Source organism: Salmo salar, chromosome ssa09 (genome assembly GCF_905237065.1).
Source record: "Salmo salar chromosome ssa09, Ssal_v3.1, whole genome shotgun sequence".
Taxonomy (NCBI): domain Eukaryota; kingdom Metazoa; phylum Chordata; class Actinopteri; order Salmoniformes; family Salmonidae; genus Salmo; species Salmo salar.
Genome location: NC_059450.1, coordinates 76,059,063 through 76,078,084, shown reverse-complemented (window position 1 = coordinate 76,078,084; position 19,022 = coordinate 76,059,063). Strand labels below are relative to the sequence as shown.

Below are 19,022 nucleotides of genomic sequence, written 5' to 3'. Positions count from 1 at the left end.
AATTGTTGTAAATATCTTATAATTTTAAATATGAAATAGAAATGGTGAAATATCACTTTATCTTGGCATTAATAGATGACTTAATAGATAGTAGATTAATAGAATGATGTTAGAAGGGTGAACTCGTATTTTGAAGGGACAGGAAGTGTTGGCTGTGCATTTGGCCAATGACAGGCATTCCACATTTAACCCCATGGAAATATCAAGTGTTTTACTTTTATTTCAGCAAAAAAAGCAAACTAAATGCATGCTCTTCAACCGATCGCTGCCCGCACCTGCCCACCCGTCCAGCATCACTACTCTGGACGGTTCTGACTTAGAATATGTGGACAACTACAAATACCTAGGTATCTGGTTAGACTGTAAACTCTCCTTCCAGACTCACATTAAGCATCTCCAATCCAAAATTAAATCTAGAATCGGCTTCCTATTTCGCAACAAAGCATCCTTCACTCATGCTGCCAAACATACCCTCATAAAACTGACCATCCTGCCGATCCTCGACTTCAGCGATGTCATTTACAATAAGCCTCCAACACTCTACTCAACAAATTGGATGCAGTCTATCACAGTGCCATCCGTTTTGTCACCAAAGCCCCATATACTACCCACCACTGCGACCTGTACACTCTCGTTGGCTGGCCCTCGCTTCATACTAGTCGCCAAACCCACTGGCTCCAGGTCATCTACAAGTCTCTGCTAGGTAAAGCCCCGCCTTATCTCAGCACACTGGTCACTTTAGCAGCACCCACCCGTAGCACGCACTCCAACAGGTACTGGTCGCCCCCAAAGCCTATTCTTCCTTTGGTCGTCTTTCCTTCCAGTTCTCTGCTGCCAATGACTGGAAAGAACTGCAAAAATCACTGAAGCTGGAGACTCAAATCTCCCTCACTAGCTTTAAGCACCAGCTGTCAGAGCAGCTCACAGATCACTGCACCTGTACATAGCCCATCTGTAAACAGCCCATCCAACTACCTCATCCCCAAAACGTATTTATTTATCTTGCTCCTTTGCATCCCGGTATCTCTACTTGCACATTCATCTTCTGCACATCTACCATTCCAGTGTTTAATTGCTATATTGTAATTACTTCGCCACTATGGCCTATTTATTGCCTTATCCTACCTCATTTGTACACACTGTATATAGACTTTTTCTACTGTATTATTGACTGTATGTTTGTATATTAGATGTGTAACTCTGTGTTGTTGTATGTGTTGAACTGCTTTGCTTTATCTTGGCCAGGTCGCAGTTGTAAATGAGAACTTGTTCTCAACTAGCCTACCTGGTTAAATAAAGGTGAAATATATATATTTTTTTAAATACATTTTTCTGTTTAGCAGGTTTTTGAATAAAAAAATAAATGCTGTTTAAGGTTGCAGATTTTTACCTTTTAACTCAGGAAAACAATTGGCCAAAGAGTACACAGACCTATTTTAACACTAAAAAGGGTTTTTCTAAATGACATTAAAATATCCATTTGACATTGTTACGTATATATGGGAACATTGCTTCTGCTTTCTCAAAAATGTTCAAGCATTTATAGCAGTACTTGATCATCACATTTCCAGTGCCTTCAGAAAGTATTCACACCCCTTGACTTTTTCCAAATTTTGTTGTGTTATAGCCTGTCACGCCCTGACCAGGTGAGCTCGGGTATTTTGGGTCAGGGTGTGTCATGTTGGGTATTTTTCCTTGGTTTGTTTTCTATGTTGGCGTTATAGCCTTGTGTTAGCTCTAGGTGTTTATTTCTATGTTGGGTTCTGTCGATTCCCAATCAGAGACAGCTGTCGCTAGTTGTCTCTGATTGGGATCACATTTAAGTTCCTTTTTCCCCCACGCTGTTTGTGGGGTGTTGCCTCTTTGTATTTCGAGCAGTTAACGTATCGGCATTTTCTTGGTTTTGTGTACGTGGTTAATTCAGTGTGAAGAATAAACATGTGTTCGCTCCCAGCTGCGCTTTGGTCCTCTTCCTCATCACCCGACGTCGATCGTTACATAGCCTGAATTTAAAATGGTTAAATTTAGATTTTTTTTGTCACTGGCCTACACACAATACCCCATAATGTCAAAGTGGAATCATGTTTGATTTTTTTGGTACAAATTAATTGTCACAATGTCGACTGAAGGTGGCGCCTCTCCTCGTTCAGGCGGCGCTCGGCGGTCGTCGTCGCCGGCCTACTAGCTGCCACCAATCCTCTTTTCATTTTCTTTTGGTGAGGTCTGCTTTATGTGTGCACCTGTATTGTGTTAGATCGTTAGTGGGGGGGTTATTTAGTCTGTCTGTTTAGATTTGGGGATTGTGCGGGATTGTTTTTGTCTAGGTTGGTTAGGTTGGGGTTTAAGTGTTCCCTCTGCCATTTGCTTGTTTAGGCATACGAGTATTCCTGGGCTGCGCCCCTACTCTGTTTTCGGGCTCTTGCCTTTTGTTGTATTTCGCCCTGCCTTGCCTTTTGTTGGCAGTCTTGGACTGTTGCTTATTAAAAACGTGTTTTCACGGACCTTGGTCTCCTGCGCCTGACTTTACCCCTCCTGCTGCTTTGAGTATCCTGACATTAATACAAATTTAAAAGCTGAAATGTCTTGTGTTAATAAGTATTCAATCCATTTGTTATGGCAAGCCTAAATAAATTCAGTAGTAAAAATGTGCTTAACAAGTTCTGTAATAAGTTGTATGGACTCTGCGTGCAATATTAATGTTTAACATGATTTTTGAATGACTACCCCATCTCTGTAAGGTCCCTCAGTCGAGCAGTGAATTTCAAACCCAGATTCAACCACAAAGACCAGGGAGGTTTTCCAATGCCTCGCAAAGAAGGGCACCTATTGGTAGATGGGTATACATTTTAAAAAGCAGACATGGAATATCCCTTTGAGCATGGTGATGTTATTAATTACACTATGGATGGTGTATCAATACACCTAGTCACTACAAAGATACAGAAGTCATTAACTCAGTTGCCAGAGAGGAAGGAAACCGCTTAGGGATTTCACCATGAAGACAATGGTGACTTAAAGAGTTTAACGGCTGTGATAGGAGAAAACTGAAGATGGATAAACAACATTGTAGTTACTCCACAATACTAATCTACAGTGAGAGAAAAAAGTATTTGATCCCCTGCTGATTTTGTACGTTTGCCCATTGACAAAAAATGATCAGTCTATAATTTTAATGGTAGATTTATTTGAACAGTGAGAGACAGAATAACAACAAAAACATCCATAAAAACGCATGTCAAAAATGTTATAAATTGATTTGCATTTTAATGAGGGAAATAAGTATTTGACCCCCTCTCAATCAGAAAGATTTCTGGCTCCCAGGTGTCTTTTATACAGGTAACGAGCTGAGATTAGGAGCACACTCTTAAAGGGAGTGCTCCTAATCTCAGTTTGTTACCTGTATAAAAGACACCTGTCCACAGAAGCAATCAATCAATCAGATTCCAAACTCTCCACCATGGCCAAGACCAAAGAGCTCTCCAAGGATGTCAGGGACAAGATTGTAGACCTACACAAGGCTGGAATGGGCTACAAGACCATCGCCAAGCAGCTTGGTGAGAAGGTGACAACAGTTGGTGTGATTATTCGCAAATGGAAGAAACACAAAAGAACTGTCAATCTCCCTCGGCCTGGGGCTCCATGCAAGATCTCACCTCGTGGAGTTGCAATGATCATGAGAACGGTGAGGAATCAGCCCAGAACTACACGGGAGGAACTTGTCAATGATCTCAAGGCAGCTGGGACCATAGTCACCAAGAAAACAATTGGTAACACACTACGCCGTGAAGGACTGAAATCCTGCAGCGCCTGCAAGGTCCCCCTGCTCAAGAAAGCACATATACACGCCCGTCTGAAGTTTGCCAATGAACATCTGAATGATTCAGAGGACAACTGGGTGAAAGTGTTGTGGTCAGATGAGACCAAAATGGAGCTTTGGCATCAACTCAACTCGCCGTGTTTGGAGGAGGAGGAATGCTGCCTATGACCCCAAGACTACCATCCCCACTGTCAAACATGGAGGTGGAAACATTATGCTTTGGGGGTGTTTTTCTGCTAAGGGGACAGGACAACTTCACCGCATCAAAGGGACGATGGACAGGGCCATGTACCGTCAAATCTTGGGTGAGAACCTCCTTCCCTCAGCCAGGGCATTGAAAATGGGTCGTGGATGTGTATTCCAGCATGACAATGACCCAAAACACACGGCCAAGGCAACAAAGGAGTGGCTCAAGAAGAAGCACATTAAGGTCCTGGAGTGGCCTAGCCAGTCTCCAGACCTTAATCCCATAGAAAATCTGTGGAGGGAGCTGAAGGTTCGAGTTGCGAAACGTCAGCCTCGAAACCTTAATGACTTGGAGAAGATCCGCAAAGAGGAGTGGGACAGAATCCCTCCTGAGATGTGTGCAAACCTGGTGGCCAACTACAAGAAACGTCTGACCTCTGATTGCCAACAAGGGTTTTGCCACCAAGTACCAAGTCATGTTTTGCAGAGGGATCAAATACTTATTTCCCTCATTAAAATGCAAATAATTTTATAACATTTTTGACATGCGTTTTTCTGGATTTTGTTGTTGTTATTCTGTCTCTCACTGTTCAAATAAACCTACCATTAAAATTATAGACGGATCATTTCTTTATCAGTGGGCAAATGAACAAAATCAGCAGGGGATCAAATACTTTTTTCCCTCACTGTAATTGACAGAGTCAAAAGAAGGAAGCCTGTACAGAATACAAATAATCCAAAACTTGCATCCTGTTTGCAATAAAGCACTAAAGTAAAACTGCAAGAAATGTGGCAAAGAAATTAACTTTATGTCCTGAATACAAAGTGTTATATTTGGGGCAAATCCAACACAACACATCACTGAGTACCACTCCTCATATTATCAAGCATGGTGGTGCCTGCATCATGTTATGGGTATGCTTGTCATCGGCAAGGACTAGGGAGTTTATTATGATAAAATGAAACGGATTAGAGAATTAGAGTGTTCTGCCTCTACATAGTCTGAATCCCAAATGTCACCCTATTCCCGAGTGCAGGTATTCCCAAACATTTGAAGAAAAAAAATGTTTTCTTCACATTTTCAAACAGTGCATTTATATTTTCCAATGGGGCTGTACACATTTGGGTGAGTTTATTTCCCCCACCTGAGTATATATTTTTTCTTTACTTAACTAAGCAAGTCAGTTAAGAACAAATTCTTATTTTCAATGACGGCCTAGGAACAGTGGGTTAACTGTCTTGCTCAGGGGCAGAACAACATATTTTTACCTTGTCAGCTCGGGGATTCAATCTTGCAGCCTTTCGGTTATAAGTCCAATGCTCTAACCACTAGGCTACCAGTGAAATAACAACACAATGTCAAATACAGGTAGCCTAGTCAAATAAAAAACAATCACATTAACCATTACTCTCTCGCGGGAAACCTTCAGTCTTGCACAGACATTTAGAAACGAAACGTGACAATTTGAAAATAAACCACAGGAGTTTTTTGAGCGAGAATAAAGACTACTTTCGAGTCGTAAGACGTATAAAAGCAACAGATACCATTAATAGGAAGGGGCTAGAAGCGTCTTATATGGTGAGGTACCAAATGGCTAGAACAGGCAAGCCCCATACTATTTTGGAGGACTTAATTCTTCCTGCTGCCACGGATATGGCTGGAACAATGCTGGGGGAAAAGGCCAAAAAAACTATACAGACAATGACTTCATCAAACAACACTGTTTCACGACGCATCAGTGACATGGCAGGAGATGTTTTGAAACAATTACTGCTTGGTATACAAGCCAGTGAATTAAATGCTTTACAGCTGGATGAGTCAACAGACATGGCAGGCCTGGCACAGATCCTGGTATATGTCCTTTACGTTTACAGGGGGTCAATTAAGGAAGACATCCTCTTCTGCAAACCACTGGAAACCAGGACAACCGGAGAGGATATTTTTAAAGTACTGGACAGCTTTGTGACATCAAATGGACTTTGGTGGTCAAGATTTGTTGGTATCTGTACTGATGGCGCAAAAGCCATGACAAGAGTGGCTGTGGAGTGGTAACGCGCATGCAAGCAGTTGCTCCCGACGCCACTTGGGTACACTGCAGCATCCACCGAGAGGCTCTTGCTACCAAGGGAATGCCTGACAGCTTGAAATACGTTAAAATGGTTAACATTGTTAAAGCAAGGACCTGAACTATCTGTGTATTTTCTTCATTATGCAATGATATGGGCAGCAACCATGTAACGCTTTTACAACATACAGAAGTGCGCTGGTTATCAAGGGGCAAAGTATTGACACGTTTTTTTTTAAATTGAGAGATGAGCTTCAAGTTTTCTTCACTGACCATAATTTATTCTTGTCTGACCGCTTGCATGATGACGAGTTTCTCACACGAGGTGATGTTGTTTCTCACCTGAATGATCTGAATTTAGGATTACAGGGACTCTCCGCAACTATATTCAATGTGCGGGACAACATTTTAGCTATGATTAAGAAGTTGGAGCTCTTTTCTGTCTGCATTAACAAGGACAACACACAGGTCTTTCCATCATTGCATGATTTTTTGTGTGCAAATGAACTCAAGTTTACGGACAATGTCAAATGTGATATAGCAAAGCACCGAGTGAGCTGGGTGCGCAATTACGCAGGTACTTTCCCGAAACGGACGACACAAACAACTGGATTCGTTATCCCTTTCATGCCCTGCCTCCATTCCACTTACCGATATCTGAAAAAGAGAGACTCATAGAAATTGCAACAAGCAGTTCTGTGAAAATGTAATTTAATCAGAAGCCACTGCCAGATTGTTATTATAGTTGTCACATCCTGACCAGCAGAGGGAGTAGTGGTGTAGTATTTTGGTCAGGACGTGGCAGAAGAAGTCTGTATGTGTTGTCTAGTATGTCTGTTTCTGTGTTAGTCTTGTGACTCCTGATCAGGAACAGCTGGGGATCGTTGTTCCTGATTGAGAGTCATATATTTAGGAGTATGTTTGTCACTTGGGTTTGTGGGTGGTTGTGCTAACACTGCTAGTCCTTTTGTTTGTAGTAAGCCTGTTAGCCTGTCGTGAGTTTCGTGTTTATTGTTTTCCTGTGTATACTTTGCTTTAATTTATTATTCTTTACATTAAAAGATGAGTACCCACATTCCGCCTGCAGTTTGGTCCATTCAACACGGCTTCAACAATTATGACAGAACCACCCACCTAAACAAGACCAAGTAGCGGAAAAAGGAGAGGAACGCTGAGTACATGGACTATGGTGAGAAATGGACCTGGGAGAAGATCTTGGAGGGAAAAGGCTCCTACACTTGGGAGGAGATCCAGGCTGGAAAGGCTCGCCTTCCATGGGGACAGGTGGAAAGAGAGAGGGAGGAACGGCGAAAGGCTGGTGAGGACCGGGAACGCTACCGGGGTACACGACTGGCGAGGAAGCCGGAGAGGCACCCCCAATAAAAAAAATTGGGGGGGGGCACACGAGTAGTTTGGCTAGGCCAAGAAGAGCCATAAGCCAGCTACCCGTGATTATGTGGAGGAGCGTATGGAGTGGAGGGCGCCGTGTTTTGCTGAGGTGCGCACTCTCACCCATACGCACGCACAGTCCGGTGCGCGCCATTCCAGCCGCTCGCAGATGCCGTGCTAGAGTGGGCATCCAGCCTGGTATGAGGATGCCTGCGCAGCGCATCTGGTCGCCGGTACGCCTCCTAGGACCAGGCTACCCTACTCCCGCTCTATGCACGGCAACCATCAGGCCCCTGCACAGCCCAGTTCGCCCTGTACCAGCACCCCGCTCGTGCAGGGCTGCTAGTTCCATCCAGCCAGGACGGGTTGTGCAGGCGGTGCGGTGGAAGGACTCTGTGGAAGGAGATCTTCACGGTCTCTGTGGAAGGACATCTTCACAGTCTCTGTGGAAGGAGATCTTCACGGTCTTTTCCTGACAGTTTACTGCCAGACATCTAAGGTGAATACCAATATAAGCCAGTTGCTTAAAGTGGAACTGACAGCGTTTTAACTACTTTGCAGATATGAAGCAAACAGACAATCGTAATATCAGTTAAAAATATACAATTCCCAGTTTACGCTTCAAAACCAACTTTATAAGAGGTTTTAAAAATAGGTTCTATTTGACTCAAACTTCCATGACATACAGTAAAGAATTGTTGGCAGAATACAGTAGATGGATGCAGTTCACTGCATGATTAATATAATTCACCAATACATTTTGGTAGTCATAAAGGTGTTGTCATATTCTTCCTGGGGGTGTAAACGAACAGATTTGGACAAGATTTTATGTTGCTAAAACACTGTCAGTTCCACTTTAAATATGAGCACATGCACACACATAATGTCTCAATTTCACAGACATATCCCATTCATTTTCACTTTATCAATTCAATCCCAGCAGTTAAAAATGTACAGTACAGGATTCAATGGATTACAGCCAATATCACCACTTTACCACATTACAGCCAATATCACCACTTTACCACTTTACCACATTACATCCAATATCACCACATCACCACTTTACCACAGTACCACTTTACCACAGTACCACTTTACCACAGTACCACTTTACCACATTACCACTTTACTACATTACACACAATATCACCACTTTACTCCCATTCTGGAGTGTTTTCTAACAGCCAGGATTAGCATGTGCAGAACTGTGTGTGTGTGCTGCTCTAACCTCAGCCTTGCATGTGTGTGTGTCACACTAACCATGGGCTGTGTGTGCTGTACAGTGGCAGGGTTAGAGGTTCCAAGCCCGTTCTATTCATTCTATTTCTATGGGCATGAGAGGGTCCTCTCTCCTGGGGTCCCGTGGTCCTCCTTGGGCCGCACTGAGGCCTGCCTGCATCCAGCTGTTTATTTTTCAAAGGGAAGAATGTGCGAGTCAGCCAAGCTCTAAACAGGGTGCTTTTATAAAGCTAACTTTAATAAGATGGCCGATGAGAGACAAGGAGGTAAAAGGGCCCGAGTGTGGTGTATGTGTGTCTGTGCGTCTGTGTGTGTGTCTGTGTGTGTATGTGCGCATATACCACCCAGGGTTCAGTGAAGCCCCCATCACACATACACAAACATGCCTTTTCACCCCACCTGGCAGAGAAGGACGTCAGTCACCCCCTCACCCCTACTCCCTCTGGTCTCTCTGACCAAGCCCCCCCCTCCCCCCTCCACCACATTTCCTGGGCTTAGTTTTGGATTGTTTAAAAGGTCATTAGTAATACTTATAGGGCCCTGTGGCGGTGTATATGAACCTTACAGCCTGTTTTACTATGGCTTTAAAATCAAACGCAGCCCTAGGAAGGGTGTTAGATCAAGTGAGGTTCTACACAGGCTGGCCAGCCCTGTCTTCTCCCCCTCTATCCTCCCTGGTTCTCCTGGCTGGCCAGCCCTGTCTTCTCCTCCTCTATCCTCCCTGGTTCTCCTGGCTGGCCAGCCCTGTCTTCTCCTCCTCTATCCTCCCTTGTTCTCCTGGCTGGCCAGCCCTGTCTTCTCTCCCTCTATCCTCCCTGGTTCTCCTGGCTGGCCAGCCCTGTCTTCTTCTCCTCTATCCTCCCTTGTTCTCCTGGCTGGCCAGCCCTGTCTTCAACTCCTCTATCCTCCCTGGTTCTCCTGGCTGGCCAGCCCCAACTCTTAACCAGGCCTAAGTAGTAGGAGGAGGCTGGGTTGGGAGAGTCCCTACTCTACCTGTCTCTCCAGGGCTGGAGGTTGAGTGAGACAGGTCTGCTTTCCCTCTCTCTAATGAAGTGTTAGAGAGCCCTTATCTGATTAAATTTGATCTGATCGCACAGCAACTGTTCTAACCTCTGACACGCATGTATGCAGGGACGTACGCACAAACACACACACATACTTCAGTAGAGTAAGCTCTCCATGAGGGGGGGGGGGTAGTGGACCTAGCTAGGCCCTTAACAATGGGTGTGGTTGACATGTACTGTATGTATATTTGGGTGGGTGCCCCTAACCTATATACCACGCAGTGGCGGATTTAGGTATAGGCGACATGGGCAGTCGCCAAGGGCAGCATCTTGCCGGGGGTGGCACGGGGCGCCCGCACAACTTTTTTGAATGGTGACATTTGTGCGATCAGTTTTCTATCGCTCATTTGCACATCACGTCAATGATATCATGTTACCGTGTGGGACTGTGTGGGTCAATTAACCTTGTCAGAGTGTTGTGATCTAGGCAGGCTACTGCCTGGGAAGGTCTCCCACTCAGAAGTACGAGATGGGGCGGGGGGGTAGGTTGACCTCAGGTCTACCCACTGGAAGCCCGAGGAAGGGGGAGTGGGGGAATCTATCAAACAGCGCACCCATAACATTGTACAGTCCAAATGCAATTAGTAAAATCAGTCACACTATGAAATGCTACCAAATAAATAAAGCTCTGAAGGGGGTGTTCACCCAGGGAGCCATACAAGCTAGAACTGCCACTGATACCACAGCTGTTAAAAGGGCTTTCATGCAAAATACAGAGATGTTCCCTTCACTCTGCTACAGACTACACATGGCTTTCATAAAGTGCAAGTGTGTGTGTGTGTGTGTTGTGTGCATGGATAGTGTTAATTGCAAACACCTGAACATCTTAAACTGACAGACTGAGTGACATGCTTGCCTTGAGCCTTATAGCTCCTAGGCTGACACTGTAGCTGAGTATAACAGTGTCATGATCCTGCCTTCACTGCAGTGACACGTGTTTTTTCTAGACTCCTGGCCCCCCACATTGCATGACAATGCATTTATATTTTTTTGCAGACACACTCACACTTACACCCAGAGTGACTACAGTCAGTACCATAGATCCACATTCAAATAATGATACTAAAACAGCTATTAAACCGTCATTATTAATTGGTAATTGTTATACCTACATGAGCCCATAGGGGGCGGTGGATCAGCCTGCTGAGGGCTAAGCTCCTTGGTGAGGAGATTGCTGCAGAGACAGAATGACCTCACACACACACAGAAATGACTCAGTGTGTGCTGTGGTCGGAGAGAGCGTTAGGTTTCAGGTGGCGAGCGTGGGTGCTAAAGTGAGAGGGGCTCGACTTACAGAGCCGTGCCGAGATCGTTTCAGCCCCTCAAAGGACCAGGGACCGACAGACTTCCTGACTCACACACATACAGGGCGCTCTGATGTACACACACATACACGCTGGTACGGAAACACGCATGCAAGCACACACACTGCACACAATAAGACACACACACACACACACACACACACACACACACACACACACAGTCTGCAAGCATGCATACACACAGTGACATATACTAATCAAATACAGTACATGTGTGGGAACAGCAGCCAGGACCCACCAGATCAAGGACGGTGGGAGATGCCTTAAACCGACCACTAGGAGCAACGGTGAGCACTATTACCATCAAGTAGGCTTGTGGCTTGCTGAGGCGCTGTGGATGGGGATGGAGGGCAGGCGAAAGCCACAAGCTCCGGCTCTGAGGATTGCAGGTCCTATTCCAGTGCTAGACACTAGTTTAAATGTTTTGGTTTTAACCCTATCCCAAACCTTAACCCTTAAATTAACATTCCAATGGGAATTAATGCCTAAACGTAACCAACAAACGTTGAATACTGAAGTCAGACGGTGAGAACAGACTAAGAAAGCAGAGGACTCAACAAACCCCATGCTCATCGGCTGACATTCATCTGAAATATACACATCAGCTGACCAATTAACTTAACAACGCTGGACAAAGATGGGCTAATTGTTAAGAGATGGTGAAAATGTGGCTAAGGGCTGTTTGGTTGCATTTAAGACACTCACATTTCAGCTAAGAATGTATAAACACAATGCTTTAGGGCTAAATAGAGAAAAAAATTAAGATCTTTAAATAGATTGTCACGGGTGTCGTAGGGTAAAGACCAAGACGCAGCGGGAAAATATATACTCATCTTTTTTATTTGGTGAAGAAGGAAAACACAATAAACGTATACAAAACACAAACGAACTGGACAGTCTTGTCAGGCACACAGCTAAACAAGCACAATCTCCCACAAACTAACAGGTGAAAACAGGCGACCTAAGTATGACTCTCAATCAGCAACAACGATGTACAGCTGTTCCTGATTGAGAGCCACACCAGGCCAACACAGAAATACAACACTAGACCAGCCCCCTAGAAATACAATACAAGAACATACCCAACAACCCGGAATACCTAAATCAAACACCCCATCTTACATAAATACATATCTAATAAACCCTGAACGACTTAAATCAAATACCCTTTCTACATAGATACACCACTAAACTCAGAAACACTCTACACAAAATAACCCTCTATATAAACACTTAACCAAAAACATGTACAACAAATATCCTCTGCCACGTCCTGATCAAACTACAATAACAAATAGGCCCTTTACTGGTCAGGACGTGACATAGATTCAGAATATATTCCGAAACCAGAGGAACCATAGTGAAACCACATTGATTACACAGTCATTTTGTATAATGAACTATAGAATAAAACCAAACATCGGAAATAATACAATACCAACCTAATTACATGAAAATCATGAGTAATCACATTACTTTTACAAGACCAGGTTACTATAACACTCTATACTACGATCATTGAGATGATGTACATAGGAAGTAAAACAGTAGGACTTTCTGCTTTGTCTCTCCTAATTGAGTACATACTGAACAGGCCTCCAACAAACAGCAGAGAGAACCAACAGGAGGACCGACGCCTTGTCAGGGACCAAGTACACAGCAGAGCCACCCGTGGGCCTGGAATGTTTTTGAAGGTGCTCCAGAAATTACGGCATGTGAACGCTTTCACCTGTTCTGGAACCTCTGCCATTCCCACAGGGTCAGTAGAAACCAGGCTGGAGACAGAGGAGACGAGCCATCCAACTACAGAAATCAGCAAGAAAATCGCCCTGCATGCACGTGCACACACACACACACACACACACACCCCTTCTATTTTACTCTTCCTCAAAGACAGGGCTTTCTCAGTCATGGTGAATTAGGACCCCGCTCTGTACTTCACAAGTTCAGAGGAAAAGCTCTCGTGTCAACGATTTAGATAAGTAACAATAACAACTTCAAGGGAACAGTCAGTCATGTTCACACATTATCAAACTGGGTCCTACAGTAGAAGAAACATGCATGGCAAATACTGAAACTTGAATTTTCCCCAAAACAGGGAACTTCCAGGATTACTCATCAGTTACGATTAGAGAAATGCATGAATAGCCGACGACTGGTCGTGTTTGTGTGTCTGTGTTTAATAATAATAATCATCTGTTGTTGTGTGTGCCTACGTGTTTGTGTGTATCTCACTGTTTTACCAGACTATCACAGGCCATGTAATATACACCACACGCCAAACATGGCCAAACTTGGCATATCGATGGAACGTCTAGGGTAGGGGGCAGCATTCGGAATTTTAGATGAAAAGCGTGCCCAAATTAAACTGCCTGCTACTCAGGCCCAGAAGCTAGGATATGCATATAAGCGGTAGATTTGGATAGAAAACACTCTAAAGTTTCCAAAACTGTTAAAACCTGTTGAGGACAGACGTTCCGCTAGCGGAACGCCTAGCCAATATCCAATGGCACAGCGTGGCGCGAAATACAAAACCTCAAAAATCCAATAATTTCAATTTCTCAAAAATACAACTATTTTACACCATTTTAAAGATACACTTCTCCTTAATCCAACCACATTGTCCGATTTCAAAAAGGCTTTACAGCGAAAGCAAAACATTAGATTATGTTAGGAGAGTACGTAGACCAAAATAACCACACAGCCATTTTCCAAGCAAGAATATATGTCAATAAAACCCAAAACACAGCAAAATGAAGCACTAACCTTTGATGATCTTCATCAGATGACACTCCTAGGACATTATGTTACACAATACATGTATGTTTTGTTCAATCAAGTTCATATTTCTATCCAAAAACAGCATTTTACATTGGCACGTGATGTTCAGAAAATGTATTCCCACCAAAAACTCCCGGTGAATTTACAAAAATACTCATCATAAACGTTGACAAAATACATAACAATTATTTTAAGAATTATAGATACAGAACTCCTTTATGCAACCGCTGTGTCAGATTTTAAAATAGCTTTACGGAGAAAGCACATTTTTAAATATTCTGAGTACATAGCTCGCCATCACGGCGAGCTATTCAGACACCCGCCAAGTTCGGGGCAACCTAAACTCAGAATTAGTATTAGAAATATGCTTTTACCTTTTCTGATCTTCGTCAGAACGCACTCCCAGGACTGCTACTTCCACAAGAAATGTTGTTTTTGTTCGAAATAATCCATAGTTATGTCCAAATACCTCCGTTTTGTTCGTGCGTTCAGGTCACTATCCAAAGGGTAATGCGTGAGCATAATTCGAGACACAAAAAATCCAAATGTTCCATTACCGTACTTAGAAGCATGTCAAACGCTGTTTAAAATCAATTTTTATAGTATTTTTAACGTAAAATTGCGATAATATTCCAACCGGACAATAGCGTATTCATTCAAGGAGAAAAAGAAAAAACAGCGTGCTCACGGGAACGCGCATATCCAATCCCTTTGTTGCCAGGCAGACCACTCAGTAACTGAGCTCCTATACTCTGCCCAGTGACAGTAGAAGGCTCAAACCACTTTCTGAAGGCTTTAGACAGCCAATGGAAGCCTTAGAAAGTGCAACGTAACAGCACAGATACTGTAGTTTCAAAAGGGACTAGAAAGAAGAACTACAATTCTCAGATCCTCCACTTTCTGGTTGACTTTTTCTCAGGTTTTTGCCTGCCATATGAGTTCTGTTATACTCACAGACACCATTCAAACAGTTTTAGAAACTTTAGAGTGTTTTCCATCCAAATCTACTAATTATATGCATATTCTCGTTTCTGGGCAAGAGTAGTAACCAGTTTAAATCGGGTACGTTTTTTATCCGGCTGTGAAAATACTGCCCCCTAGCCCCAACAGGTTAAACAAAGCACGTGTGTCCATGTATGCTGATGATTCAACAATATATGCATCAGCAACCACAGCTAAATGAAGTCACTGAAACGCTTAAGAAAGAGTTGCAATTTTGGAATGGGTGGTCAGTAATAAACTGGTCCTGAACATGTCTAAAACTAAGAGCAGTTTACCTTAGATTGTAAACTATCATGGCCAAAACATATAGATTCAATGGTTGATGGGGAGCGGTCTGTCCGTAATAAAGATATGCTCTGCTTTTTTGACACCACACTCCAAAAAGCAAGTTCTGCAGGTTCTAGTTTTGTCTTATCTTGATTATTGTCCAGTTGTGTGGTCGAGTGCTGCAAGGAAAGACCTAGTTAAGCTGCAGCTGGCCCAGAACAGAGCGGCATGTCTTGCTCTTCATTGTAATCAGAGGGCTTATATAAATACTATGCATGCCAGTATCTCTTGGCTAAGAGTTGAGGAGAGACTGACTGCATCACTTCTTTTTATAAGAAACATTAATGTGTTGAAAATCCCAAATTGTTTGCATAGTCAACTTACACACGGCTCTGACACACACACTTATCCCACCGAGACATGCCACCAGGGGTCTTTTCACAGTCGCCAAATCCAGAACAAATTCAAGAAAGTGTACAGTATTATATAGAGCCATTATTGCATGGAACTCTGTACCATCTCATATTGCTCAAAAGAACAGCAAAACTGGTTTAAAAAAACAGATAAAGCAACACCTCACGGCACAACGCCTCTCCCCCATGTGACCTAGATAGTTTGTGTGTATGTATTGTTATTGATATCTAGGCTACATATGCCTTTTTTAAATTTTTATTGATGTAGTTCTGTCCTGTTCTTGTCTATTCATGTTCTGTATTATGTCATGTTTTGTGTGGACCACAGGAAGAGTAGCTGCTGCTTTTGCAACAGGTAATGGAGATCCTAATCAATTACCTACAGGCTTAACAACACCAATCCTTTACACTGAATACACACCTCGAAACTTGGGATGTTGTCAACAACTGTCAAAATCACCTGGCGGTAGAGAGAGCTCAACGCACTCTTCTGGATTCCTTCTACACATAGCCAACCCAGCATTAACCGACACTAGTGTAAAACGGTCCAGCCTGTGTGTGAGCGCATGTCTGTGTGAGTGTGTTTGAATACATGTGATGTTCATGTGATGTTCATGTGTTGCGTGCATAGAGGCTTTGATAAACATGATCTAACCACGAGCCAATAGGAGAGAAGAAAGAGACGTACCTGGTGGGCAGGAACACTCTTGTGGGATGTCCCTCGCCATGCGCAGCTTGGGCATCACTTCACTCAGTCTCTGGAGAGAGAGAGAGAGAGAGAGAGAGAGAGAGAGAGAGAGAGAGAGAGAGAGAGAAACAGACAGAGAGAAACAGACAGAGAGAAACAGACAGAGAGAGAGAGAGAGTGAGGCTCTGAAACAATGCAAACTTTATGTAGAAACATTCATATATCAGACTTATAGGGGAAAGTGAAGCCCAGGATTGAGGATTACTGCACATTCCAGTTGATAGTTCTCCCTCACCCTCCATTTGGCAAATCTGACCATAATTATATCCTCCTGATTCCTGCTTACAAGCAAAAACTAAAGCAGGAAGCACCAGTGACTTGGTCAATAAAAAAGTGGCCAGATGAAGCAGATGCTAAGCTACAGGACTGTTTGCTAGCACGGACTGGAATATGTTCCGGGATTCTTCCGATGGCATTGAGGAGTACACCACATCAGTCACTGACTTTATCAATAAGTGCATCGATGACGTCGTCCCCACAGTACATACCCCAACCAGAAGCCATGGATTACAGGCAACATCTGCACTGAGCTAAAGGGTAGAGCTGCCGCTTTCAAGGAGCGGAACTCTAGCTTATAAGAAATCCCGCGACGCCCGCCAACGAACCATGAAACAGGCAAAGCTTCAATACAAGACAAAGATTGAATCGTACTACACCGGCTCTGACGCTCGTTGGATGCGGCAGGGCTTGCAAACTATTACAGACTACAAAGAGAAGCACAGCCACGAGCTGCCCAGTGACACGAGCCTGTGGTACCAGATGAGCTAAATTATTTCTATGCTCACTTCAAGGCAAGTAACAATGAAAAATGCATGACAGCATCAGCTGTCCTGGGTGACTGTGTGATCACGCTCTCAGTAGCCGATGTTAGTAAGACCTTAAAACAGGTCAACATTCACAAGGCCGCAGGGCCAGCTGGATTACCAGGATGTGTACTCCGAGCATGCGCTGACCAACTGGCAAGTGTCTTCACTGAGATTTTCAACCTGTCCCTGACCGTAATACCAACATATTTCAAGCAGACCACTACAGTCCCTGTGCCCAAGAACGCTAAGTTAACCTGCCTAAATCATTACCGACCCTTGGCACTCACGTCTGAAGCCATGAAGTGCTTTGAAAGGCTGGTCATGGCTCACATCAACACCATTATCCCAGAAACCCAAGACCCACTCCAATTCGCATACTGCCCCAACAGATCCACAGATGACGCAATCTCAATCGCACTCCACACTGCCCTTTCCCACCTGGACAAAAGGAACACCTACGTGAGAATGCTATTAGTTGACTACAGCTCAGTGTTCAACATCATAGCGCACTCAAATCTCATCACTAAGCTAAGGACCCTGGGACTAAACACCTCCCTATGCAACTAGATCCTGGTCTTCCTGACGGGCAGCCCCCAGGTGGTAAGGGTAGGTAACAACACATCCACCACGCTGAACCTCAACACAGCTGCCCCTCAGGGGTGCGTACTCAGTCCCCTCCTGTACTCCCTGTTCAACCATGACTGCATGGCCAGGCATGACTCCAACACCATCATCAAGTTTGCTGATGACACAACAGTGGTAGGCCTGATCACCTACAACAATGAGACAGCCAATAGGGAGGAGGTCAGAGACCTGGCTGTGTGGTGCAAGGACTACAACCTCTCCCTCAACGTGATCAAGAAAAAGGAGATTATCGTGGACCAAAGGAAAAGGAGGACCGAGCACGCCCCCATTCTCATCAACGGGGCTGTAGAGGAGCAGGTTGAGAGCTTCAAGTTCCTTGGTGTCCACATCACCAACAAACTATCATGGTCCAAACACACTAAGACAGTCGTGAAGAGGGCACAACAAAGCCTATTCCCCCTCAGGAGACTGAAAAGTTTTGGCATGGGTCCCCAGATCCTCAAAAGGTTCTACAGCTGCACCATCAACAGCATTGTGACTGGTTGCATCACCGCCTAGTATGGCAACTGCTCGGCCTCCGACCGCAAGGCACTACAGAGGGTAGTGCGTACGGCCCAGTACATCACTGGGGCCAGGCTTCCTCCCATCCAGGACCTCTATACCAGGCGATGTCAGAGGAAGGCCCTAAAAATTGTCAAAGACTTCAACCTCCCTAGTTATAGACTGTTCTCTCTGTTACCGCACGGCAAGTGGTACCAGAGCGCCATGTCTAGGTCCAAAAGGCTTCTTTACAGCTTCTACCCCCAAGCCATAAGACTCCTGAACAGTTAATCAAAGGGCTACCCAGACTATTTGCATTGCCCCCCTCCCCTCTCTTTTTACGTTGCTGCTACTCTCTGTTTATAATCTATGCATAGTCACTTTAACTCTACCTACAGTTACATATTACCTCAATTACCTAGACTAACCGGTGCCCCTGCACAATGACTCTGTACCAGTACCCCCTGTATATAGCCTCACTGTTGTTATATTACTGCTGCTGTTTAACATTTTGTTACTTTTATTTTCTATTTTTTTACTTAACACTTATTTTTCTTAAAACTGCATTGTTATTTAAGGGCTTGTAAGTAAGAATTTCACTGTATTCGGCACATGTGACAAATACATTTGTATTTTATTTGATTAGTTACAAGAAGACTAAATAAAGCCACCGCTATGCAATGAGACACAAGAGTGAATAATGTGGCACGTAATATGGGGACAAATCATTATTGTTATGACTTATAAAAGGACATGAATCTCTTTAGGCATCTATCATTGTGTAGCACCTT

At 43.9% G+C, this 19,022-nt stretch overlaps 1 protein-coding gene across 3 annotated transcripts in view; it reads right to left on the bottom strand.

The window, feature by feature from the left end:
- Positions 1-19,022, bottom strand: part of LOC106611943 (collagen alpha-1(XXIII) chain) — a 265,001-nt gene that overhangs the window by 244,780 nt on the left and 1,199 nt on the right. For all 3 annotated transcript variants that reach the window (XM_045724032.1, XM_014212635.2, XM_045724033.1), the window contains exon 2: positions 16,241-16,310. In XM_045724032.1, the coding sequence (XP_045579988.1) occupies positions 16,241-16,310 (70 nt within the window). The remainder of the gene's footprint in view (positions 1-16,240; positions 16,311-19,022) is intronic.